General features: G+C 44.6%; 1 protein-coding gene across 1 annotated transcript in view; it reads right to left on the minus strand.

Annotated features, from left to right (window-relative positions):
- The window catches only part of ITGA11 (integrin subunit alpha 11), a 146,178-nt gene that overhangs the window by 47,631 nt on the left and 72,559 nt on the right, over positions 1-25,988 (minus strand). The window contains exons 9-16 of the mRNA XM_088452780.1: positions 22,902-23,070; positions 20,933-21,003; positions 13,610-13,754; positions 6,552-6,700; positions 6,027-6,167; positions 5,080-5,283; positions 2,664-2,794; positions 2,089-2,255 (exon numbers count right to left, since the gene is read on the minus strand). Of these exons, the coding sequence (XP_088308906.1) occupies positions 2,089-2,255; positions 2,664-2,794; positions 5,080-5,283; positions 6,027-6,167; positions 6,552-6,700; positions 13,610-13,754; positions 20,933-21,003; positions 22,902-23,070 (1,177 nt within the window). The remainder of the gene's footprint in view (positions 1-2,088; positions 2,256-2,663; positions 2,795-5,079; positions 5,284-6,026; positions 6,168-6,551; positions 6,701-13,609; positions 13,755-20,932; positions 21,004-22,901; positions 23,071-25,988) is intronic.

Here is a 25,988-nt window from a genome sequence, read left to right on the forward strand (position 1 = left end):
AAGGACCCACAGTCTGGGCCCCGGGGGAAGACCGCAACATTTGTGGAACCCTCGGGGAATGGGGGATGGTGGGCTGCGGTAACGCCCTAGAAGGGACCGCTGATGGGACCGATAATCGGTCCGCAATAGACGCCAGCACCTGTGAAAACATCGCCCAAGGAGGGTCCTGTGATACAGGGGGGTTGGAGGGGCCCGGTACCAGCTGGCACCGCCCGCACAGACCATCCTGAGATAAGTCCTCCCCATCAACTCCAGCAGCACAACGTCTGCAGGAAAATAGCACAGGAGCCACAGAGCGCTCAGTCTCCTCATCAGACATGATACCGTAAATCACAAGAAATAGGTATCACCAGAGGAATTACGGTTTTAACACCCGCGCACTCACCAGTATGCGACACAACAGCCCAGATATGGTACTGTGTAGCACACAACAGTATGTGACTGACCCCACAAATACGTGTTTTATATAAGTGAGGGTCTCAGAAAAACGCCCTTCCCCCACACACCTGCCGGGCCGTAGGAGAAGGAAAGGGATAGTTATAAGCTGACAGTAAGGAGAATAAGTCACAGACAGGCAGCACTAGCAATAGTCACATACAATGCAGAAAAGTTAGTACTCACTGCACCTTCCGCTACAATCAACCGCCCAGATTCAGTGTCTGGGAGGGCTATAGCGCTGTGTACACTGTCCTTTTGCAGGGGAGAGGTACACAGGGGGACCGGTCCACTTGATACCGCCTGGGAGTCTGCGATGTGCCAGTAAAGATGGCCGCCGGAGACCTCAGAGGAGGAGTGGCCGAGAGATAAGAGCAGCTCAGCGACGCCAGACTCCTAGTTGAAAGGCGCGCTGAGCTGAGGGGAGGAGCCGCTAGACAGGGAAGGCTGCCTCCCCTGGCTAGCAATTAACCCCCGGGTTGCCGGTCCCGCTACCAGCCTGATACCCTGGTGGTCTAGCGTACACGCGGGGTATTCCTCAATTGAGGGGGAGCCCGCCGCCGCCGCTAGCGCCTCCGGTCTGTCCCCAGAGACCGGAGGCTCCTGACTGCATTGAAGTATCCGCGGCCCGCCGCACGCGGCGACCCGCGGCTTACCTGATCCCCGTCGCGTCCGGCAGCAGTCAAGGGAGTCCCCAGAGCCCGGCTAGTACAGGCTCTGGGGTCCCGCCGCGATCCCCAGAGCTGTACTGGCGTCGCGGCGCCAGCGGGGAGAAGGAGCGGCAGCGTGGACGTCCTAAAGGACAGTCTGATGCTGCCGCTCTAACAGTGTAAAAAAAGTAGAAAAAAATAAAAAATGTATCTTTTAAAATAAAGCTTAGGGGCTGCTCCTGCAGCCCCACTGCGACAGGGTGACCCGACTCCGGCCGGGCACCAACTAAAACTGAGGTGCCTGTGGCCGGGGCGGGGTATAGAGGAGGACGGACCCAAGTGCATCCTGGGAGCAGCAAAGCTTTAACTGCGTGGTGCCCGTGGATCCAGATCCAGCTATACCCCAAGGTCAACCCTGTGGACCCCCTATGGACCCTGAAGTAGAAAATCCATTTACTGAAAGAGATTGTCTGTAAAGTAACAGGAGGTTGAACTTCTGATGTGACATTTACTTTTTTTCACAGTCCTCCATGTTAGATATTTCCACTTCTTTAGATGCAGCTCTAGACTGTGAAGTATATATTGTGTGGCAAGATCAGGGTAAGGCTACTGTCTCCTATTGTAAACTGTTACACTTGTCATGCAGCAGCCAAGTTGTAGTACAACAGTCCAGGGCCTTGTTACAAGTACCTACACCTAATCTTATTTGCAGCACAAAAATAAACAAGACATAACAGTAAATCCTGGCCTGTCCGACTCTAACTAAATTAAATGATTCCCTCTCTCAGAGTAGAAGGAATTGTCCCTCTCACAAAACAGAAGTCTTTAGCACAGCACTTACATTCATTAATCACAGTACCTCTCAACAGGCCTCTGACCTGTTCCCCAGACAGTGAGAGACTGACTACAGAGACTGACCCACCCTTTATCAGCCTCTCACAAGTGGTCTGGCAATCAAGGTACCTTATTATCAATTGGGATGAAATAAAAAAAAGGCACTAACCCACACTCTGGCCATAGAATTGGGGTGCTTTAAACATTGGGGAGAAGCAGATGAACGCTGCCATGCAAGTGGCTTCTCGTCCGTTCCTGTGGCACTCTTTACTGAAAATGTTGATCTTTGGTGGTTCGAACCTGATGGTGGCATTAACCTGTATAATGCTGCGAGTCCTGCCGGGGAGAGCACAGAAGCATCAAGTTGTTGTGAGCCAAATAACATAAATATACAGCAATAGGGGACAGAAAACCAGGAGAAACAGTCTGAGGAGATCTGACAGTATCAGGGAAAGTTGAGGTCACTAGGAGATTTATATTAGGTAGTCTATACAGTAGTATTACTATGCTATGGTATTAGGACATGCTATAGGACATGCCATAGCAATCTACATCTTCATTTGTCCAGAGACCCCAAAGTAGCAGAGTAATGGGGTTCTCGGTGCGGGACTCTGTACAGGGTGCCAATAGGTGGGAATTACATTTAGTAATTATACAGATAATGGTGGAAATATCCTTTAGACGTCATGCTTATAGAAATCGATCAAGTAGTACAGCTGCATCTGTACTGTATCATCCACACACCAAAGAACAACAGCATTTCCCATGGAACCCACTGCCAAGTCCACCAGGCCGTCCTCATTCATATCCATCTCCCCATGAATACTGCAGCCAAAATACACCAGCTGTGGAGACAGGTCGGTGGCAGCAATACGCTGAAAGGGATAAAATCAAGAACAAGAGTCACACAGCAAGATATATATATATATATATATATATATATATATATATATATATATATATATACTGTATATACAAATAATATCATACAGATACAACATAGGAACAATTCCATCTATGAAAATATATTTGATTTTTGTAAGTGATCACAGATTTGTGATCACTTGTTTTTCCAACATTGCTCGTAGTTACAGCTTGTTTGGTAAAGCAGGGCCGAAACTAGAAGCTTTGTCACCCGGGGCAAGGCTGTAATTTAGCACCCCCTTGTAGTGGTAGTTCAATAGGCGAGGGAAAAAATAAATAATAGTAAAGAATAAAGCTACACTTAAAGTATTGTATACTCATTGCCAATGCACAGCAGACAGCTTTATCTTAAAAAGTACAGCTTATAAATTCACTAGGATCTACTTACGTCAATGAGGCACGAGGCACGAAGTGCCTCTGTAATGTTGATAGTGCCTAGTGAATTAATATACTGCATTCTCAGAAATATTGGTTCATCAGACGACAAAGGCTGCATCCCTAGCAAATAGGCGAATGGTACACTTCAGCTTATACCAAACATACAACTGTAAACTATACCCCCAACTTTGGAATGCCAATGAATTGGAGGGGCATGATACGGGGCACTCTTGGGGCCAAATGTAATAGGGTGAGAGTTTAGAAAATGTGAGAGTTTAGCAGTAAACTCTCACATTGGTTGAGTTTTATCTTCAAAATAGGATAACATCTGAATGAGATTTTAAATCGTGACAGTTTTTTAAGTCTAAAAAAACATGCAAGTTCGCTCTGTTACTTTGTTTTTGGACTATATTACATTGGCAAAGTTTAAAAAGTGTCAGAAACTCTCACTTTTCTAAACTCTCACCCTATTACATTTGGCCCTTGGTGTCCATCTTTTGCTGTCGGCACTTTTTATGCAATCTTTTAATGTCACGTTGGGGGGTTGCTGTTGCTGGCCCAGGGCACCTCTGCGCTCTGCTGTGGCACTGGTCACATACCCTGGGGGGCATATCTTGCACTTTTGAAGCACTAGGCAGACCCTTACCCCCAATGTCCAACACTTTAGCACCCACTCATTGCCCCCGATCTGCAGTGCCAGTTACGTTTTGTGCAGAGCAGAAATGAACAGGACATACCTCTCAAATTTCCCAATAGGGACAGTGGACAGATCCAATAAGTTGGGACAGTTGCGGCGGATATTTTAAGGCGCAGCCTCAGGATTTAAAGCTCTGTGCCGGGGACTTCAGACTCCCGACGGTGCCTTAGCAAAGCAGGAAGTCCGGAGTCGCACCAACTTAGAGAAGACGCATCGGGGGTGTGGTGAGGAGTGGGAGGGGGAGGGATCTCCTCCTCTTCTTCGGCTGGACCATTAATCCTCTCCCGCGGCATCCACCAGCATAATATTATGAGTCAGTCTGACTCATTATAGTATGCTTAAATCTGTCACCCAGTGCACACGCACCCCTAGCCACCCTAGTTGCGGCCCTGGGTAAAGCATATGTTTTCCATAAGAACCTGTTTTTAGCTGTAAACTGCTAACTGCCACTTTGCTGCTCCGAGTGGCGATCGCCTGAGGACATTAGCACACATGGATATGACAATGATGACAAGCATGAGGTTACCACCACTCAGGAAGACAGTTGAAAGCTGGACCAGTTGCATTGTTTTTACTAGTAGCCTATTGTGCAATGACCAGTGTATCTAAACTGTACTGTGTGTTTCTAAGGTTACTCCTATATTGTTTACAGTGTATATATGGTACCACACTGACCCTGCAAGTCAGTACGTTCAGAATTAAAGCCTTGTGTTGGTGTCAACCGCTCATGTGCATTGTATGGGCGGTACTCTTTGTGTTTCTTTATGCAAATAAATATTTGGGACTTTGGAACGCCAAGTAAGCTGATCAGACTTCACAATTATTTTACTTTAATGTTTTACATACAGTACAAAGCAAAGTTCTTTACTGCCCTTGATATGACAGAAAATGATTCTGGATATAACTCTATCCAATTGCTCAGAGGAGCTGTGAGGTAGAGGTCGCTAAGGGAAATATAAATAATCAACACAGCCAGGTAGATATGAAGACCTTGATGAAAAACACAGAGGGAAGCCAGAAATATAAAGCAATAAATTTAGTGAACATTGTGGGCAGGTATATAAAAATCATTTAAGTAAATTGTCTGATAGTGGAAACCCCCTTCAAAGCTGCAATGTATCCACACGTTATTTTCAGTAGTATTACAGTTGTGGTTCTTACCTGTTTGTACCTTTTCAAAATGTTCTTTTTAAACCCATGGAAGATATAGATTGCACCTTTGTGGCCGTCTTCTAGGGGAGCTCCAATCACCACGTCGTTTAAAGAGTCCTGATTAAGATCTGGCACCGCAGCTATGGAATATCCAAAACGGGAGTCCTGCGAGCTGTCCCAGTCTTGGAGAACCCCATCTGGAACAAACCGCTTCTGTAACAACAACATATGCCGAGGTTTCTCTCTGTATTCTATATAGAAGGTACATACATATCACCTTTCCATGCAAAATTTAATTAAAACCCAGAATGGGGGTTCATTATACAAGCGCGACTTTTCAATCACTTAATTGTGCAGCCTACCTACTGATTCTTTCTCATACATACTGTTTTATATGGCTTTTGTCAGTTCATTTATTTATTATCCTTTTGCAATGGGACCTTCATATACCTAGCTATGCCTCTGGCTTTAAGTGTTAATTGTTAGTTATTATAGCAATGATATACTGCAAGACGATATTCTAAAATAAAAGTTTGCTTCACCATACTAGTGACCGTAATATACCCAGAGGCGTCAACAGCTGTGCCGGGCCCGGGGGGAGGGGGCATTACCTAATTGCAGCAGGAGTGGCCACGTCCCCTTAGGCTAAAAAAGCAAGGGGGGCACAATCAGTGTGATCGCTCCCCCCCATAGGCATATGAGATTATTACTGCTGCGTGTGCTGGGCAGCTGTGAAATTAGAGGGTGGCCCCTCTAGCAAGCTTGGTCCCGGGTAATTAGTACCCCACCCCCTCTTGGCGCCCCTAAATATACTTAAGCATCTACCATAAGAGTATAGAATAGTCCTATCTCTGTGCAAAATGCTGACAGAACAGGTCAGACCGAGTTTTTAGTAGCCCTGTATATGAGGAAGTCTATATGTAGTGTATGTCAGCACTGGTGAGCAGGATACTTACTTCTCTCAGCACATACACAGAGACCCGGCCACGCTCCCTGACATCACTGAAGAACATCGGAGCTCCAACCAAGAGAACATCAGTTACCCCATCACCATCCACATCTACAGAGTCAATTTCACTGCCGAAATAAGATCCAATCTAGCAGAGAGGAAAGAAACTTGATGATAATATTCTATTAAACTTGGAGGACAATTATAGAAAAGACGCAAATGGTACGAGTGATGTTGTCACTAGCAACCAGTGGGAAGTTTGATTCCATTTTCTAAACTGTGCTAGAAAATTGACAATTAGAATCTGATTGGTTGCCATTGACAACACCACAATTTCTCTTCCAAACAACTGTAATAAATATCCCCCGAGTTATAATTTTCCGTAGCATAGCCAGTGTGTATTTACAGTAACTCACCAACATCCATAGTAAAGAAGTCACTAGTCATCCCAGTCTCACATCACAATCACTCTCAGTATAGTAACTAGCTCACGTCATCACTGATGTCTCTTACAATGGCACGTGATTATTACCTGCTCCCCTCGAAGAGACTGGTGGATGATGAGATTGTCCATTCCCTGCATGCTGAAGATGATCACTTTCCCTGTGTGGTTGAACCGTGGAGCCCCTGCCACATACTGTCTGACACGCTGCGGGGTCATCACAGAGGTGACAGTGTAGCCTGCGCAGAGACAGACACAAACAGTGACCCCATGAGCTGAGATTGTGCTGAGCAATGTGTTAGATGTGGGTGACCTACCAATAGCATGACAAAACAATACAGTAGTCTAGTGACCTAGTGGAAAAAAACATGGCTGTGTAACAAATCCCCAAAATTATATAATAAAAAACGAATGAGAAAGGGATTTACTTAATTACATGGGATTAGTATGGTAGGCTCATATATGTTCTATAACCCCTTGCAAGCTATAAGATAATAGTGCATTTTTCTTACACTACTTATAAAATGAAATCTAATATACAAAACATTGCTATGGGCTTCCACCACATATATGCCATTAAATAATGCGTCATTGAATAAGTTAGTGCCTCTGTGACCAAATAGGTTACACTGACCCAGTTACCTGACAACGTAAAGCTGACAGAAGGAGCAGCAGACACACTATAGGACAGAGATTTTGTTTGAGCGAAGATGTTTGCACCATAAGCATGGTCACATGGTCAGTCTCTAAGGGCCTGATTCAGATTTGTACGTTATGCCGATACTTATGCAGCTCGGCCAATATTTTTATTACAGCGCACTCATCTAAGTCACACGGCGCAAGCGTCCCGGGGCTTATTCAATGTTGCTCGCAGAGAGGATTTAGACACAGAATGACTGACAGTTAGGAATCGTTTGTGGGTTGTAACAGTGGGGTGGTTAGAAAAACGTGGGGGTGTCGCAAGCGTTTCATAGAAGTGTCGATTCCATAGACTGCATCTTTGTATGCAGTATCACTGCTGCTAGTGTCTTAGGGCCTGATTCAGAGCCGGACGCTATTTGCGGACGGTCGTTCTGAAAAGGGGGCCGGATATTTAAATTAAGCGCTCGCTCTTTACGGTCTGTTGACGCCTCTATGTCTGAACGAGCGAACGAAACATGCGCTCGCTATTTTGAAAAAACGCCCCCTGGCCGCTCGCATCATACGTCATCTCCGCTATTTATTAGATTAATCGAGTACATCGAAAGGCGTATGAACTGCTCGCTATTCTTGTGGTAGCATTTTCCTACCGCAATCATGCGAGCAGTTCAGGCTAAAAGACAACCAACTGACGTGGTCAATGACGCTGCTTTGTTAATTATGCACACCCTTAAAACGCCCGTTTTGACCTTTTGGCACGCCTGCGTTCGGATCTCCACTCCCCATTTTCAAGCACCTTCCCCTGTTACCACCCACAAACGCCTCATTCTGTCACTCAAATTAGCAGGCATTTGCTATTTTGCGAGCACACGATTTTCGACCGCACTGACTGGTTGGCGCATGCGCATTACAACCCATACGCATGCGCAGATGTGCGAACATCGCTCGGAACAAACGAGCAGCCGCTTATGAGCGGCTCTGAATCAGGCCCTTAGTTCCATCGTTCATCCAGTCATAGGGTTACTCAGAAGGCCGGTGACTGACTGACCAGAGAGCAATGCTGCACCATTTCACACAGATGCATGGATCTGCAAAGCCGCACCTGGGCGTCTCAATACATCTCTGAGCGGCTGCCACATTTGCATATTTTCACATAGCAGCAGCGTAAAAAGTTGCAGTCGCAACGGGTTTAGAGTACAAGGATCAGGCCCTATGTTGTGCCTCTCTACAGTCGCTAACCGTGGTCCTGACAAACAGCTTGAGTCACAACCGCTAATGCCCAAAGGGTTAATAATGAAAGGTGTGGAGAATTTGGGATAGGATACAGGAGCAGGCTGAGGATTTTTATGCACATCTTGGCCCTGGACTGTTGGCTCGCGGCCTTTCATAACATTATTGTACAAGCTGGAAGTATAGGGGTAAGACAATCCCTAATGCAGGAGAGCAGCTCTCAGCAATCACACATTCCCCCTGCAGCAATCGCTGGGTCTGTGGTGTGGTGAGCAATTCCGGGCAGGGGGCCAGGCCTCTTTTCCACAGGACCTAACGCAATAAGACCCAGCCTGGACATTGCGGATATAAAACACTTATTTTCAGCCCCACAATTTTCCAAGTCATGTTCCAAGACATAGATCAGAATTCATAGCTGGGCATTAACCCGCAAGGTGCCCATGATCCAGTATTGTGAGTACGCATAATGCACTAAACATAAGTTATTATTAATCACTTGTGTAAAATAATTTATGTAAATAATATATGTAAGTGGGTTGGTACATGGGTCATAGAGGGATTTATGCAATCCTGTTAGTTTTCAGTATTCACACAGCATATAGGAAAGGCATTCCGAGTTACTATATACACTGTGCATATTAGAGATGCAATTGGGAGCAGTTAATAAATCAGTGGAAAAGATGTTATGGGCCAATAATGGTATTAAGACGAGACATGATCTGGCCGGGAAAAATGAAAGATTAATTTTCTATGTTAGTGGGGATTGCTATGAGGGATTTAAATTTGTAAACTCCATTATGTGCATATTCTGCTTGCCAAGATTGGTTCCATTTAATATTATAAAGTAAGTCTCCTTGGTTTATAGTTGTATAAGCAGACAGATTTGTCCAGGTGTTGCCACTCTTTCACTCAATACTTTTACAATAAAATCTCACTACTTAGCCTCATTAACTAAGCACAGAAACTTCTTTGGATTCTATGCTTAGAATTTCACAAGTCTGCCTAGATGACCACTAAGGCACATAATTTTACGAAGCACAATAGTGTGTTTTGGGAAAGAACAGAAGTTTGCAACAGCTGAAGGGAGCAGTTGATGGAACCTATAGGTTAATCAGTACAATGTCTGATTAACAGCAGAGTGGCTAGGGCCCCACACACAGACCTAGCCAGGTGAAGACCCAATAGGGTCCTAGGCAATTTACTGGTTTGGAACCCACTTCTTCTGATCGATTTGTTCCTTTATATTAAAGTATACTAATACTATACACAGAGATGTGTATAGCAGGCATGCAACTAGGTTGTCATAATAAGCATGAGTCAGTATATGGTGAACATTGGACTTTGGGTGGCATGGGGCTGTAATACTGGCCGGGTTGGGTATGAGATCCTGGCAGTCGAGATGCCGCTGGTCAGAATACCGACAGCTGCATTCCGACAGTCAGAATTACGCTGCTATGCTGTGTATGGTGGGCATGAGGGTGTGATGATGGACACACATCTGTACAGTATATGATCAGCATGGCACTGTGGTTGCAATGAGGTTATTATGCTGAGTGTGATATGAGACTGGTGGGAATGAGACTATAGTGCTGAGCAGAGGACTGTGGGAATGAGACTATAGTGCTGAGCAGAGGACTGTGGGAATGAGACTATAGTGCTGAGCAGAGGAGTGTGGGAATGAGACTATAGTGCTGAGCAGAGGAGTGTGGGAATGAGACTATAGTGCTGAGCAGAGGAGTGTGGGAATGAGACTATAGTGCTGAGCAGAGGAGTGTGGGAATGAGACTATAGTGCTGAGCAGAGGAGTGTGGGAATGAGACTATAGCGCTGAGCATAGGACTGTGGGAATAAGACTATAGTGCTGAGCAGAGGACTGTGGGAATGAGACTATAGTGCTGAGCAGAGGACTGTGGAAATAAGACTAGTGCTGAGCAGAGGACTGTGGGAATGAGACTATAGTGCTGAGCAGAGGACTGTAGGAATGAGACTATAGTGCTGAGCATAGGACTGTGGGAATAAGACTATAGTGCTGAGCAGAGGACTGTGGGAATGAGACTATAGTGCTGAGCAGAGGACTGTGGAAATAAGACTAGTGCTGAGCAGAGGACTGTGGGAATGAGACTATAGTGCTGAGCAGAGGACTGTAGGAATGAGACTATAGTGCTGAGCAGAGGACTGTAGGAATGAGACTATAGTGCTGAGCAGAGGACTGTGGGAATGAGACTATAGTGCTGAGCAGAGGACTGTGGGAATGAGACTATAGTGCTGAGCAGAGGACTGTGGGAATGAGACTATAGTGCTGAGTAGAGGACTGTGGGAATGAGACTGTAGTGGACATGAGGCAGTTACATGATGGTCATGAGGATGTACTATACAGGTGGGTTGTATATCAGATCCATGAGACAGTAATTAGTTTTTTGCAAATTAAAATAAAAGTCAGTAACAAGTGCACTAAATAATCACAGGGATTTACTCTGCCTGCAAAGTGCAAATCTGTACAGGGCTGCCTGTAACCGGCCCGGCGGTACACACTCGGTAGACCCTTTCTCTGCATTATGTGCATTTCTGGTCTCTAAGGGAGAAGGAGGAGGGAAACCTTTATATCAACTAGCAGGAAATCCGTCCCTGCACACAGGGAGCCACTGCACATGGAAACAGGCCTTGGGGAGTGCCAGCTCTTTACCGTATTGGGAGCATGGCAGATAATAGAGATAGTGTGCCTAGCTCCCTGCACTTCATGGTTGCAGATGTCAACTAATAATGACACCGTAATGTTGTTAAAGTAGAGCAGCTGGAAGTACCCAGCGGGCTCACACACAGCACAGAGCATATAGTAAAGCACTTTGAGGCCTTTAGGAGAAAAGCGCTATATAAATAAAATAATTATTATTATTATAGTAGTGGACAGACAGTAAGTTGCAATACTCAAATTTATGTCCACTTGCTGAATGCTGCGTGAGTTGGAGACCGGGTGGATAATGGTAGCCAGCCAGCACTGTAGTACTGTAGTTGGTGAATAATATGCCAACTTCTGAATTGTTTTTGAGCAAGTTAGTTACCCTGGGGACCCAACAAACTTACATCTTGCCCTGACTAAGAGGGAGTTCCTTGCAGAGTATGGAGAACATGTTGTGGTGCAGAGCAGTGTAAATATGAGGCATTTTGCAGAATGAGATTACTGAATCATGATAAAAGAGTGGAGAGGTGCATATTCTAGTGTGGTAGTAGTCTTGTGATTTTTCTACCTCTCAGTAGCAGTTTATATTTGTCACTATATCTCCTGAGAGTGGATAGTCTGCATGCAGAGAGACAGACTATCTATGCACTTTGTGCTGCATATCTGGCTAGAAGCAGAGTTGGAAGTAAGTCCGATGTATATTACTCCAAAGAAGCGTGCATGGAAAAAATGCAAATATTCACCCACTTACAGAGTTGTGTGCATCTTGAGATGCGACCGCCCCAATGTGGGCACCTGGTTTGCTACTAGTCATTATCATCAGTGCAACTGCATACTTGAACCTGCAAAGGATATGTCTCCAAACAGGCATATTTTCACTTATATCCAACTCTGCATAGTACGCTGTTGCGCTAACACCCTGTTACAGCCCAGTTACTCCTCTTCAGATGAAAGCGTCAATGCAATTGAAATGCATAAGAACCATATGACTTTGAATCTCTCTTATTTACGTGCACTAAGTTCCGGAGCATACGCAATAACAAAACACGCAATATATTCAAAGCAAAAATGCATACATTCAACTCTGCATCAGCACCGCTGTAAACATCTATGGATACCACCAGTGGCAGCTCAAGACGTGGGCGGCAGCACAGTTCAAAAGTCAATTAGGGGAGCCACACCAACTGCCACCCCAAACACTGCCAACATTGCCAGCCGGTACTCACTGGCAGTTGGTGTGGTTCCAATATTTGAATTTTGGACTACACTGTAGCCCCATCTCTCGAGTCGCCACTGGTTACCACCAATCTGGACCGCCTGGAAATCTGGTCATCTGTCCAAATTGTTAGTAATCCTGGATAGGCAGCGTCTGGAAACCCAAACTGCACGGTCACGAGTGCAGCAGATCTCTCTGCTTCCGACGATTGCCCACCTCCTCCTAACTGCAGCCCGCTTCCTCTCTGCTCCCACAAGTGGCCCACCTCCTCTCAGTTCCCGCTTGCATCCTACCTCCACCCTCTGAAGTAGACTTATGCCCATGCTGACTTCTGGAGTCCTGTCAGGCAGTGCTCCCATGCCTCTGAATCTTCACCAACAGCCCCAATATTGGCTACCATTGTACTACTGTGTACAAGATAAGTAAGCCAAGCCAAGGGCAAGGAGGCTATGGATCTGATGGCATATAGTTGCCGGCCATGAGGGGGATCTGCCTCTGGCATATAAAAGAGCTCTGATCATGGCATGTGGTTCTCTGCCTCTTGCATATAAAGGTGCATGATGCAGGGATTTGATGCCATATAAAGAGGTATAAGGGGGCTCTGACATATTTAGGGGCATAAGGGTGCTCTGATGGCATATTATAATAATAATTATTTTATTTATGTAGCACTTTTCTCCAATAGGACAAAGGAGCATTTGGGAGCTCTGAATGCATATAAAGCAGATGACATTTAAAGGGACTCTGATGGCATATAAGGTGCACAATAGGGCTCTGATGACATATAAAGGTACATGTGGTGAATCTGATGGAATATAAAGGGGCCTGTGGGGCTCTGATTGCATATAGGGTGCACAATAGGGCTCTAATGACATATAAAAGGACATGCGGGGACTCTGATTGCAAATAAGGTGCATAATAGGGCTCTGATTGCATATAAAGGGGCATGTGGATGGAATCTGATGCAGTAATCCACATTTTTGCCTTCATTAGAGTGGTAAGAAAATGTCAAAAGAAATAAAATGATTGTAACTCTATGGTGGTCTTATCCACAACCCTAAACACTTGCCTTGGCAAATCCTCCTGTCTGGGAATATGAAAATAAAAAGGTGGTAACTCTATGCACCACATAAATTAGGTTCACTGTTAAACTCTATCATAAAGATTCAAAAAAAATCTCACCCCAAATTGGATTACGCCAGGATTAAGCCAAATGTTTGTGACCGCACAATTAAAACTACTGTAGTAGTTTTAAACTCAAGGGAGTAAGAAAACTTGCCTCATAGTGTTATGAAGTTTCAACACTTCATGCTGGTAATCACTGAACTATTGTTATATCTGCACCATATTTATATTTGTGGCTTTCATCTTAATGATTCCCATTACCAAGGTAAGCTCCGTGGTTCTTAAGCTCATCGGGAAATTCTTTCAGATAGGACTCTCTGCGTGGTATTGCTTTTCCACTACTTGTTTCTTTTAAAATGGCTCCATTCCAGTCATATGCCCCAACAGCACCAAGCAATATCCCATCCTAGAGGATGAAACAATTGTTAGTTACAGGTCATAGATAATACACCTGGTGAATATATGTCTACAGTGAACTAATATCTTAATTGAAAGCATAAATGCAGCTGCAGTCTGGGCAGAGCCGTAACTAGACATTTTGGTGGTCTGTGCAAGAGAGAGCATTGCAACCAGTGGCAAACGCAGGATTTCTAGAAGGGGGTTTCCAAATGCTTGATTTTAGAGTGAGTGTGGCCAGTCCATGAAGAAGGCAAAATTAGCACTTATCCAGCTTTAATATGTTTGTACACTACAAAGTATATTGTGTTGCATAATTCGAGTATATACAGCACCAGCGATCATAGTAAGCCATTAGATGCGGAAGTTGGTCCATCCTGTCTGAGCTGAATGTTTCTACAGTACAGTATGTCACATGTGGGCACCATTCCTGAGCATTGGAGCAAGTCCGGGAGTCTGAGGGAGCAGCAGAAGAACTTAGCACAGCCTTGGACATATATGTACATATCAGTCTCCTTATGTACTGGATAGTGTATTATTATACAGTATTAATAATTAACCCTACCTATTAATGGTCTATAGCAGTGCACCACTAACAGTGCATGTTTTCCACATCTCCTAGTTGGTGTACAGGTATATTTATTACTGGCTGAAAGATCCACAGATGGTGCTAATCATTTCATTTGTGATACTGAGAAGAACATGCATCACTAATAATGTTCTACTATATTACTATTTCTATTGTGGTCATGGTTTGTCCTGGGGAGGGAGGTTTCCAGGCAGATGGAACCCCCTGCGTTTGCCTATGCCCCCCCCCATTTTTTAAATAGGGATATAAGATAGTTCCCCTGAAAAAGGGCCATGGCCTCACGGAGAAGGGCCAGGGAAGAGATAGGGGAGGCCAGGAGATGCTGGAGATCAGAGCCGTAACTAGACATTTTGGTGCCCTGGGCCAGAAAGAGCATTGGCGCAAACCTATTTTTTAAATAGGTGACATAACGCACCCGAAAAATGGGCATGATCTCATGGGGAAGGGCCAGGGAAGAGATAGGAGAGGCCAGGAGATGCTGGGGATAAAAGAAGAGGAAGCTACAAGTGAGAATGATAAAAACAGGAAAATTGACAGTCCCAAATAACGCCCCCTGCCCTAGGGTGGCATTGGTCGCACCACCCTAGTTACAGCCCTGAGTCTGGGGTCATGTGATACTTGAAGAAATCTCTTAATCTCTATTCTGAGGTGCATTTGTAATGCATTCACCTATTGGTGAATTTAGTACTGGATGAGGTGCCATGTACAGTTGCACACATGACCATCAGTATGTAAGTTACTGTCTCCCAGGCAGCTGAAAATGACTGCCAAAAAAATTCCCATATCCATTAAATCAGAACTGAATGAGAGCGGTTGTATAATACTACTGTATGTTATGTATGTGAGAGCGGTTGTATAATACTACTGTATGTTACGTATGTGAGAGCGGTTGTATAATACTACTGTATGTTACGTATGTGAGAGCTGTTGTGTAATACTACTGTATGTTATGTATGTGAGAGCTGTTGTGTAATACTACTGTATGTTATGTATGTGAGAGCTGTTGTTTAATACCAGGGGCGTATCTACTCATTGACCAGGATGGCACTTGCCAGGGGCGCGCCATCCGGTGGTGCCACCCGTGGACAAGGGGTAGATGTTTAGGGCCCCTTCTCCTCCCCCCCACCACCCAGCCCCTGCAGCCCACACAGATAGATACTTACAGTGAGGCTGCGGCAGGCTCCTCAGTAAGAGCAGGAATGCGGCACACGTGACGTCATGACGTCACGCGCGCCTTGTGTAAAAAAACCTTTATGAATCATTTGCTCGTACCACTAGCAGCCGCCGGCAATCACCAGTGCATAAGGGGCACTACTACTTTAGGGGGCCTGCATAAGCACTGTATATGGGTCAAAACTACAGGGGGCACTGCATAAGGGGCCCTGCATATGGGGCACTACTTTAGGGGGACCTGCATATAGGGCAAATCTACTGGGGGCACTGCAGAAGGGGCACTACTTTAGGGACACTGTATATGGGGCACAAATATAGGGGGCACTGCTTAAGGGTCACAATACAGATACACATAATTAAAAATGGGGGGGTATATATATATATATATATATATATTATATATACATACATGAAAATCATTTTGTGATTGAAACGTTGAAGTAAAGTAGGTTCTCTGCAACCTGCTATTGTATATTATTGAGGAGTGCCGCTGCCACTGTTGTTTGCCTATATATATATATATATATTTATATATATATATATAGATAGATAGGTAGATAGATAGATAGATAGATAAGGAGAGAGATATTTGGAAACCCCCCCCCCCTAAAAATCCTGCATTTGCCCCTGTCTGGGGACACAGGAAGGGAAAGGCTAATGACTGGGGAGGCAGAAGGGGGATGGATGGGGAGACATAATGTAATTGTTCACAAAATATGGAGCGAGGGGGCGCCAGTCCATTACTTTGCCAGGGGCGCACAGACCACTAGATACTCCCCTGTTTAAAGCTACTGTATGTTATGTATGTGAGAGCTGTTGTATAATACTACTGTATGTTATGTATGTGAGAGTGGTTGTATAAAACTACTGTACGTTATGTATGTGAGAGCTGTTGTTTAATACTACTGTATTTTATGTATGTGAGAGCTGTTGTGTAATACTACTGTATTTTAATTATGTGACAGCGGTTGTATAATACTAGTGTATGTTATGTATGTGAGAGCTGTTGTGTAACACTACTGTATGTGAGAGTTGTTGTGTAATACTACTGTATGTTATGTATGTGAGAGCTGTTGTATAATACTACTGTATTTTATGTATGTGAGAGCTGTTGTATAATACTACTGTATGTTATGTATGTGAGAGCTGTTGTGTAATACTATTGTATGTTATGTATGTGAGAGCTGTTGTATAATACTACTGTATTTTATGTATGTGAGAGCAGTTGTATAATACTGCTGTATGTTATGTATGTGAGAGCTGTTATATAACACTACTGTATGTTATGTATGTGAGAGCTGTTGTATAATACTACTGTATGTTATGTATGTGAGAGCTATTGTATAATACTACTGTATGTTATGTATGTGAGAGCTGTTGTATAATACTACTGTATGTTATGTATGTGAGAGCTATTGTATAATACTACTGTATTTTATGTATGTGAGAGCTGTTGTGTAATACTACTGTATTTTAATTATGTGACAGCGGTTGTATAATACTAGTGTATGTTATGTATGTGAGAGCTGTTGTGTAACACTACTGTATGTGAGAGCTGTTGTGTAATACTACTGTATGTTATGTATGTGAGAGCTGTTGTATAATACTACTGTATTTTATGTATGTGAGAGCTGTTGTATAATACTACTGTATGTTATGTATGTGAGAGCTGTTGTGTAATACTATTGTATGTTATGTATGTGAGAGCTATTGTATAATACTACTGTATGTTATGTATGTGAGAGCTGTTGTATAATACTACTGTATGTTATGTATGTGAGAGCTATTGTATAATACTACTGTATTTTATGTATGTGAGAGCTGTTGTGTAATACTACTGTATGTTATGTATGTGAGAGCTGTTGTATAATACTACTGTATGTTATGTATGTGAGAGCTGTTGTATAATACTACTGTATGTTATGTATGTGAGAGCTGTTGTATAATACTACTGTATGTTATGTATGTGAGAGGTGTTTGGAAAACAACACCAGTGCGCCTGTGTGGAGCATAGTGCCTGTGAGCCTGATACAGAGGTGGACTGTATTAGGCCTGCCTACCCTCCCGATTTGGTCGGGAGCCTCCCGAATACCGGGAGCCGCTCCCAACCCCCTGAAAGACAGGCAAGCCTCCCGGTTGCCGACTGCCCCCCCCCCCAACCACTACAAGAAACCCCACAGCGGGGGGGCCCGTATGACACGCTTCGCGCTTCACAATGCCAATATTTTTGGCATTGTGAAGAGGGCGGAGCCACAATTACGCAATCCTGAGGCCCCGCCCCCAAACTGCATCATTACCTGACCACGCCCCCCCGCTGTGCGCAGATATTCAGTTCCCTCCTGGAAGGAGGGAGCTGAATGTCGGCAAGCATGCTCTGTATTTCTTACAGATTTACATCTGCAAAAATATGCAGTCACTGTCTCTAATGCCAGCGATCCCAAAAGCAGCTGCGATCGCCATTGTACAGTTAGGCGATTTCGCAGTAACAAAAATAAATAGCTCAACAGCGCAAACATTGGCATAACTTCCACCTTTGAATCAGGCCCAATGACGCTGGTAGATCACCGCTAAGTGAACAAAAAGTAGATCCCAGGTCACAAAAGTCCGGCCACTCCTGCATTAAATTATATTGAAAGATGTCACACCAGTGATTTTCCGCTAGTGATCCACCAACAGCTGCTGCTTACAGTAATTTAGCCCAGAAGGCAAAATGCTACTGGAAAATATAAATTTAGAAAAATAAATGATATATAGCAATTACCTGGCACTTAGAGCATAGCTACTGCTATTAGGCAGTTCTTTGCAGTTGCTCTTTTCCTCTATGGGCCTTATTCAATTAGGCTGCGTCAGAATTGTCGATAAATTATTGGCAATGACGTCATTTTCGCATGTTTCAATTATCCTCGTATTCAATTTCAAAGACTTTTCGCCGATGCGAAAAGTCTTTGAAGAAAAACGGGGCTAAGTTTTCACCATGTTTTACATGGCGAAAAAAAGTGCAGAATTGGGGTTTAGGGTGCAGGATTTAAAAAAAATAGCCGGCACCGCTGGTAATAGCCCCTAAAAATGAAGTGTGTCAAAAAAAGTTTAAAATTAAAAATAAGGACACCTCAAAAGAATTAGTTCAATTTTGGGGTTAAATAAAAAAATCATGGGGAACACATTGTAAACTAACGAAAACAATTCAGGGGGGGTTCCCAAGTATGTGGCAGGTGTTTTAAAGAATGCGGGTGGTAGCGGCAGGTGCATGTTTGAAGAATTTTCAAAATGCACCTTAGGGACTTAAAAATAGGCTTGCACCCATTTTCATGTACCCCAGATTTGATGCACCTAGTTTTTTTTTTGTAAAAAAACCCCCTAAGTGCTCTTCTTCACCCCTTCTTCCCTGTCGGGAAAAAACACCTGCCACGGCTATTTAAAAAACATACTTACCTTCTGCAGGCCAAAATGGGGGTATCCATAATGATCCCCCATGTCAGGACATCATCATTAGGGGAGTCCCTCGATGCTTTCCCTAATATTCCTGAATTTTTTCCTATACTCACCCGTTTTCGCACCTTTCAAATTGAATACGGGGATAAAGCGGGCGTGAGCTCGATACTTTATCCCCGTAAAACCTCCGATGTGAATCTAATTTAATACGGGCCTTTGTGTGAGACCTGAAAACGGACAGAAAATCTCTCAATATTTACAGGAGCTATTTTCAGCAGTAGAAAATCAGTGACGTGAATTACCCCAATGGCAGACTAGCAGAGAACAGTGACAGCAAGCATAGGTAATGAATAAATGACTCTGTATAGAGATGGGCATTCTTTAAGAGCAAATTTGAATATCCTATTAGTGGAATTTTGCTGCATTGGATAAAACATAATTTATCATGCAGCTTGTTTTTCAAACCGCAGTAAAGTTTTACAAGGTAGAAGCTTCCTGCAGACATTAAGAACAGAACACTTAATCCATGCATTGTGCACGTGGAAACTGCTATTACGTGGCCTTGACCGACAATCAATCTATCAATTCACTAGTATGAGCTATTAACAGTGGCCAACTCTTGGCTTTGACTAGCTGCCAGTAAATTTGCAGATAGTACTGTATTTAACTTCACATAGCACTCAGGGCCTGATTCAGAGCGAGCGCTCTGTCAGAGCGTCCGGCTCTGAATCAGGGCCTCAGTACACCAGTTTGCATATAAAGAGTGTACTTATCTAATGTTTGTCCAGAGATCAGCATGAAGCAATAGCTCGTCAACGGGAATACATTGCTAGGAAAAAAATCCTAATGCGTAGCAGCGATAAGTGAATTGAAATAAAAAGAAAATATGGAAGAAGGGGGAAATAAGAGAAAGCTAACAAGAAGACGTTTAGGCACAGAATCTAAAGGACGAAGGAAGCAAAAAGAAATCATAGCCACAATAATAGTAATAGTATCAGTGGAAGGGATCATCAAATCATCATCATCGGGGTGTATTTAGCACAAGTGGTGGAGCACCCATAAGTGATCCACAACCTGACGCATGTGTGCCCTTGTTGTGGTCTGTCCTCAGCCAGTGCTTGCACACATTCATCATCCATTTCTTCTCTTCTGGTTGGGAGATGTACCAAGCCTTGGAGAGTGATAATGTGGAGAACAGGGCCGGCTCCAGGGGTAGCCGCGCCCTGTGCCCGGATGGTGAACATGGTGCCCTCTAGTCGCGCGCGGTTTACTGAAAATAGGTGTGTGACCTAATTACCATAAGCCACTTCCCCATAATTTGTAGGCGTGCACGCGTGGCACGCCTCCTGTGTAACGTCAGGCTGGGGGAGAGCCCAGCATTCCGACACTAGCTGGACTTCCCCCAGCCCTCTCCCGGCACTGAATGGATGCCGCGCTCATGCGCGCAGCATCTATTCAGCTACTCTGGGGTCTGGCACCGCCGTACAGCTAACGGGGTGGGGATGCCCAACCTCCCGATTTGACCACCCGCAGGACACTTCGGCCCATGGGTGAAACAGTGCGGTCCTGCTGAAATCGGGATGTTGGGAGGGGTGCGCCCTCTATAGGGTGGCGCCCCTGTTTGTCCGCACTGGTCGAACACCCCAAGAGCCATCCCTGGTGGAAAAGTTGCCTAAAGCAGGCAATCAGCTTTTAACTGTAATTTCAAAGACTGTGCTAGATAAATGACAGAAGATAATTGGTTGCTTTGGGCAACTTTTTCCCTCTCCAAGGCTTGATATATCTTCCCCTCTATGTGTATAGAGGCAGTAGCGCAAAGTGCATTTACATTTACATAGGCAAGGATGTGCAACACAAAACATTAGATATTATGATGAGAAAACATGCTGTGTCCAACTCTACAATAGACCCATACATAACATGGTTACTTTAGATACCTGGCTTATAAGGGAAACAATTGGGGGCTTGTCATTAAATACCTCCTCTGTACTCACCTCCACCACATGTGACGAGAACCCTGCCTGGGACATTTCAAGCCCAAATGATGTCTCATTCTTATTGGTTCCTGCGATTAAAATGAAAACATTACTTGATTGATTGGACACTATCTGCAATGTATAGTGTGATCTGTGCATGGGTTAGTGCGCAAATAAGACAATTTCTATAAAAGCAATTCAAGGGCCACTTTATAAAACAAAACCTTAATTAATCATAACTGCCTTTAGAGAGCAGCATCGAATATTTATGTTCAGTGCTCTGAAATCTTTTCACCTGCAAATGACTGTAAAACCATCCAGATCCATTCATACAGTGTAAGTATGAATGCATTTGGATGGTTTTACAGTATTTGGATGGGATTACCGAATCGGGCTTGTTTTCCAATTAGTAATGTAAACGCAAACAAATAATGGGCCTGACTAAGAGGTGGACGCAAACGGATGGAGTTGAGCGATTATGTACTATTGAGCATGCACAAAAAATACTGAAAACCACTACGGCAAATTCCACTGATTGAATGCGATTGCTTACGGGATCGCTGGCATTAGGCAAAACCATGAGTGTTCCTGAGTAGTGACTGGGAGGTGGCCTGAAGTGTGCGGAAAAAAGTCTGTCTCAGGGACGTGTGTGTTGGGAGTGTCTCGGGTGTGTCAGTGAACACGGCTGCATTCTCAGTCACAGAGCTGCAGCCACAGAGGCCATGTTTCTATAGGTAGTTGAGAAGTAGACATAGGCTGGTGCAAGGATCAATGGTGCTCGTGGTGGTGCGCACAATTGTGGATTATCCATAACCACCAGCAAAGTTGCATTGTCCACGGGCTTTGGAAGTGGCCGTCTCAGGGCTTGCACTCTCTGGCGCTCGCTAGTACACAATGGGAAAGCTGAAACTAGCATTTGCATATTACCACCGCTGCAACTCCGCAAAAAGTTGCAGGCGCAATAGCGATCACCTCTAAATCAGGCCCAATGGGTCGTTGTATGAAACAGTGATTGTGTCGCTTTCTGTGTGAGAACGCCTGGTATCCGCCAAGTGGCACGCACATACCTCTCGTGCACGCTCACTTCACTCTCATTGCCGCTGTATACTTTGTAGTGACTTTTCCCACCAAGCGTATTATCAGATGTTTCCTTCTGCAAACCTACACAGTCAATTTTCTAATACTGTACAAGCACCCCCATTATGAATTTACAATTTGCTGCTAAAATATGCAGCAGTTTAGCCCCATTTGTGGCTTAAATGAATCATGAGTGAGGGGATATACAGTAACTGATCAACCACATACCTTCTAACATTAGGGGTGGTATTCAATGCAAGCGCTTATTAGAGTGCGAGTCCAATTGGATACACACGTTAGATACACTTTCTCACTCGAGGACTTAATGAATCGCTTGGATTGCAGTGATTTTTCTCTTTGCATTATGTGTAGTGTTTTGTTTTGCACTTTATATACTAAATTCTGATTCTCGCATATCGTGAACATGGTTATTATTGTAATAATATTTATTGACTGCTTTTCTTTGTATGTATTATGTTGTTTGCCGTTTAGTTACTGATGGGATGATGTAAGTAGTGTGCTCCCTGCTCCGTATAGCCGCTATGCGCTCCACTAAGATGTATTTGGAACACAGAAGTATGCGGTTTGGAGAACACTCCAATCTCAGGTGCGGGTAATAACGTCCTTAATATGGAAAGGTTCTCTCATGCCCTGCCTTGTAGTAAGTGTTGGGTGACTGGAGCGCTGGGGAACAGGAGGTCAGTGGGCAAGTGCTGCTCGGGGTGGCAGAAGAGTCCTGCTGGTCTACAGCCTCCAACCCTACTTCTACTACTGAAACTTTCCTCCACTTTATTGAATGTTGTATTTGTATTATTGTTGTGCATATTTTCGAGACATGACACAAAAATATATAAGCATTAAATAAAAAACAACAACCTGTTAATGATTACTTTGCAGTAAGAAGAATTACCTCCTTCTAGACTGAAAATCCTTTCCCCGAGCGCATCCACAATGTCCTTTAAAGCGGCCTCATCTGTCACATTAAAGAAGTGCTTGTCATCGGGGTCACTGGCAATGAATTTGATCTCATTCAGGAAAGCTTCAGGATTAATCCCTCGTCTGTTGTAGTATCCCAGAACCTGACGGTAAATCAGAGCACAGTCATCTTCTTTTCACTTGGTACTTGTAATCACCAGTATTTACTATCCCTATAGTCCAGGGATGTGGAATCATTTGATCTGGCCCTCGGAGCTTTTTTCCTAGAATGGCACCCTGATGCCAGAATCTATGCAGCAGTGCCACCTGGAGCGTCCTCAGGATGCTTCAGACGGTCACACCGCTGCCCTTACAGCTCCCCGGAGCATCCTCAGGATGCTCCAGGCATTGCTGTAATAACCGGCTATTGTGGCCCCGCCCCATGTGATGTCACACAGAGGGGGCGTGGCCTGCAAGGCCCATGAATTATGTAATGTATACCAAGATGGCCCTCGGGATAAAAAAGGTTCCCTACTCCTGCTATAGTCTTAAGGGGCCTATCCATTAGCAGATCTTTCTGAAAGACAAAAGATTTATCTTTTGAAAATTCCTGGGGCTGCGGTGACAGATATCTGTCATGTACATGACAGATTTTTGCAAACGACGAACGATATTGCATGACATCATTCTGGGAGTGGATTTTTTTAATATTTCTATTCATTTTCATAAAAAAATCGTACGTCGTTCAGATATTTCTAATATCTGTCAGCGATAAACGATAATTGACCAACATGTTGGAGAGACAAAAGACCCAATTTGTCAGCCACTGGAGTGCGCATTTTTATCGTTCAGAGCCTATCCATTAGCAGATAAATTGAACGACTGAACAATAAATCGTTCATCGTTCAAATTTATCTGCTAATGGATAGGCCCCTTTAGCCAGATTCTTATAAATCAATGTTCCTTTACAATATCCAGGACAGTCTGAGTTGTACAGTATGCTAACCGTGTAACTTAATATGTTATGGTGCACTACAAAACCTATTGTTGCATTTGTAATATCACAGGACATACATTGCAGTATTACTCTGCCAAGATGGCTCCTGTGCGCCTGAAGGTGGTCGTTCAGCATACAATGGGCCTGATTCTGGGTTGCCCGCAATCTGCCTGCAATGCCGATATTCACGTAGTTAATCAATTATTTGCACCTGCGCATGTGCAAAAACTCCTGAAAGCCCCTACAATGCATGCATTACACAGTGTGCGCACAGAGCTGCTGCTGCATTTGGGACAGACTGTGGACCTCATTCAGAGCCGGTCGCACAGAGCGTGCGGTCGGTCTGAATGAGGGGAGGACGTCTTGAATTTTCAAGACGTCCTGCTTTTGCGGTGGTAAGGCTGTGGGTTAACACTAGGGGTGAGCGGGTTCGGATTTCTGAAATCCGAACCCCCCCGAGCCCCCCCGATCCGAGTCCGATCCGAGTCAGGCTCGACTTTTCCCGCCTGACTCGGATCTGAAATCGAGGCAAAACGTCATCTTCCCGCCTTCCGAGTCTCGCGGGTTTTGGATCCTATATAAGGTACACACGTCGGCGCCATTTTCTCACTCGGCTGTGGACAGTGAAGAGGGAGGGTGGGAGTTAGGGCTGTGTAGTGTAGTGTAGTGTAGTGCTGCTGTTGTCCACTACTTCAAAGTCCATAGGGGCTGGCTGTGTTGTGCTGTGCTGCTGTTGTTAATAGGGGCTGTGTCCACTACTTCAAAGTCCATAGGGGCTGGCTGGACTGTGTTGTGCAGTCAGTTCTCCATAGGGGCTGTGTCCACTCCAAAGTCCTGTGCAGTGTCCCAGTCCTAAAGGAGTGCTGTAGTGTTGTCCAGGGGGTGCTCTGTCCATCAGGGGTGCTCCCCCCAAGTGCTAAAAAAATAATATATTTTCTGTGTTTGTGAATTGTGTGCGCAGTAGCCGCACGTGCATCAACAAAGTAGTGCCAAGCGTGCGCCTGTGTCATAAGTAAAGGGCCGGCTGGCTTGACCGTTAAGGGTGCTGTAACCCCCGAAAGTACACTCCAGTCCAAACCAAAAAAAAAATTATTTTCTGTGTTTGTGAATTGTGTGCGCAGTAGCCGCACGTGCATCAACAAAGTAGTGCCAAGCGTGCGCCTGTGTCATAAGTAAAGGGCCGGCTGGCTTGACCGTTAAGGGTGCTGTAACCCCCGAAAGTACACTCCAGTCCAAACCAAAAAAAAAATTATTTTCTGTGTTTGTGAATTGTGTGCGCAGTAGCCGCACGTGCATCAACAAAGTAGTGCCAAGCGTGCGCCTGTGTCATAAGTAAAGGGCCGGCTGGCTTGACCGTTAAGGGTGCTGTAACCCCCGAAAGTACACTCCAGTCCAAACCAAAAAAAATATTATTTTCTGTGTTTGTGAATTGTGTGCGCAGTAGTCGCACGTGCATCAACAAAGTAGTGCCAAGCGTGCGCCTGTGTCATAAGTAAAGGGCCGGCTGGCTTGACCGTTAAAGGGTGCTGTAACCCCCAAGTACACTCCAGTCCAAACCAAAAAAAAAATTATTTTCTGTGTTTGTGAATTGTGTGCGCAGTAGCCGCACGTGCATCAACAAAGTAGTGCCAAGCGTGCGCCTGTGTCATAAGTAAAGGGCCGGCTGGCTTGACCGTTAAGGGTGCTGTAACCCCCGAAAGTACACTCCAGTCCAAACCAAAAAAAAAATTATTTTCTGTGTTTGTGAATTGTGTGCGCAGTAGCCGCACGTGCATCAACAAAGTAGTGCCAAGCGTGCGCCTGTGTCATAAGTAAAGGGCCGGCTGGCTTGACCGTTAAAGGGTGCTGTAACCCCCGAAAGTACACTCCAGTCCTAACCAAAAAAAAATTATTTTCTGTGTTTGTGAATTGTGTGCGCAGTAGCCGCACGTGCATCAACAAAGTAGTGCCAAGAGTGCGCCTGTGTCATAAGTAAAGGGCCGGCTGGCTTGACCGTTAAGGGTGCTGTAACCCCCGAAAGTACACTCCAGTCCAAACCAAAAAAAAAATTATTTTCTGTGTTTGTGAATTGTGTGCGCAGTAGCC

The sequence above is a fragment of the Taudactylus pleione genome, unplaced genomic scaffold (assembly GCF_031769625.1).
Source record: "Taudactylus pleione unplaced genomic scaffold, aTauple2 ptg000556l, whole genome shotgun sequence".
Classification (NCBI taxonomy): Eukaryota; Metazoa; Chordata; class Amphibia; order Anura; family Myobatrachidae; genus Taudactylus; species Taudactylus pleione.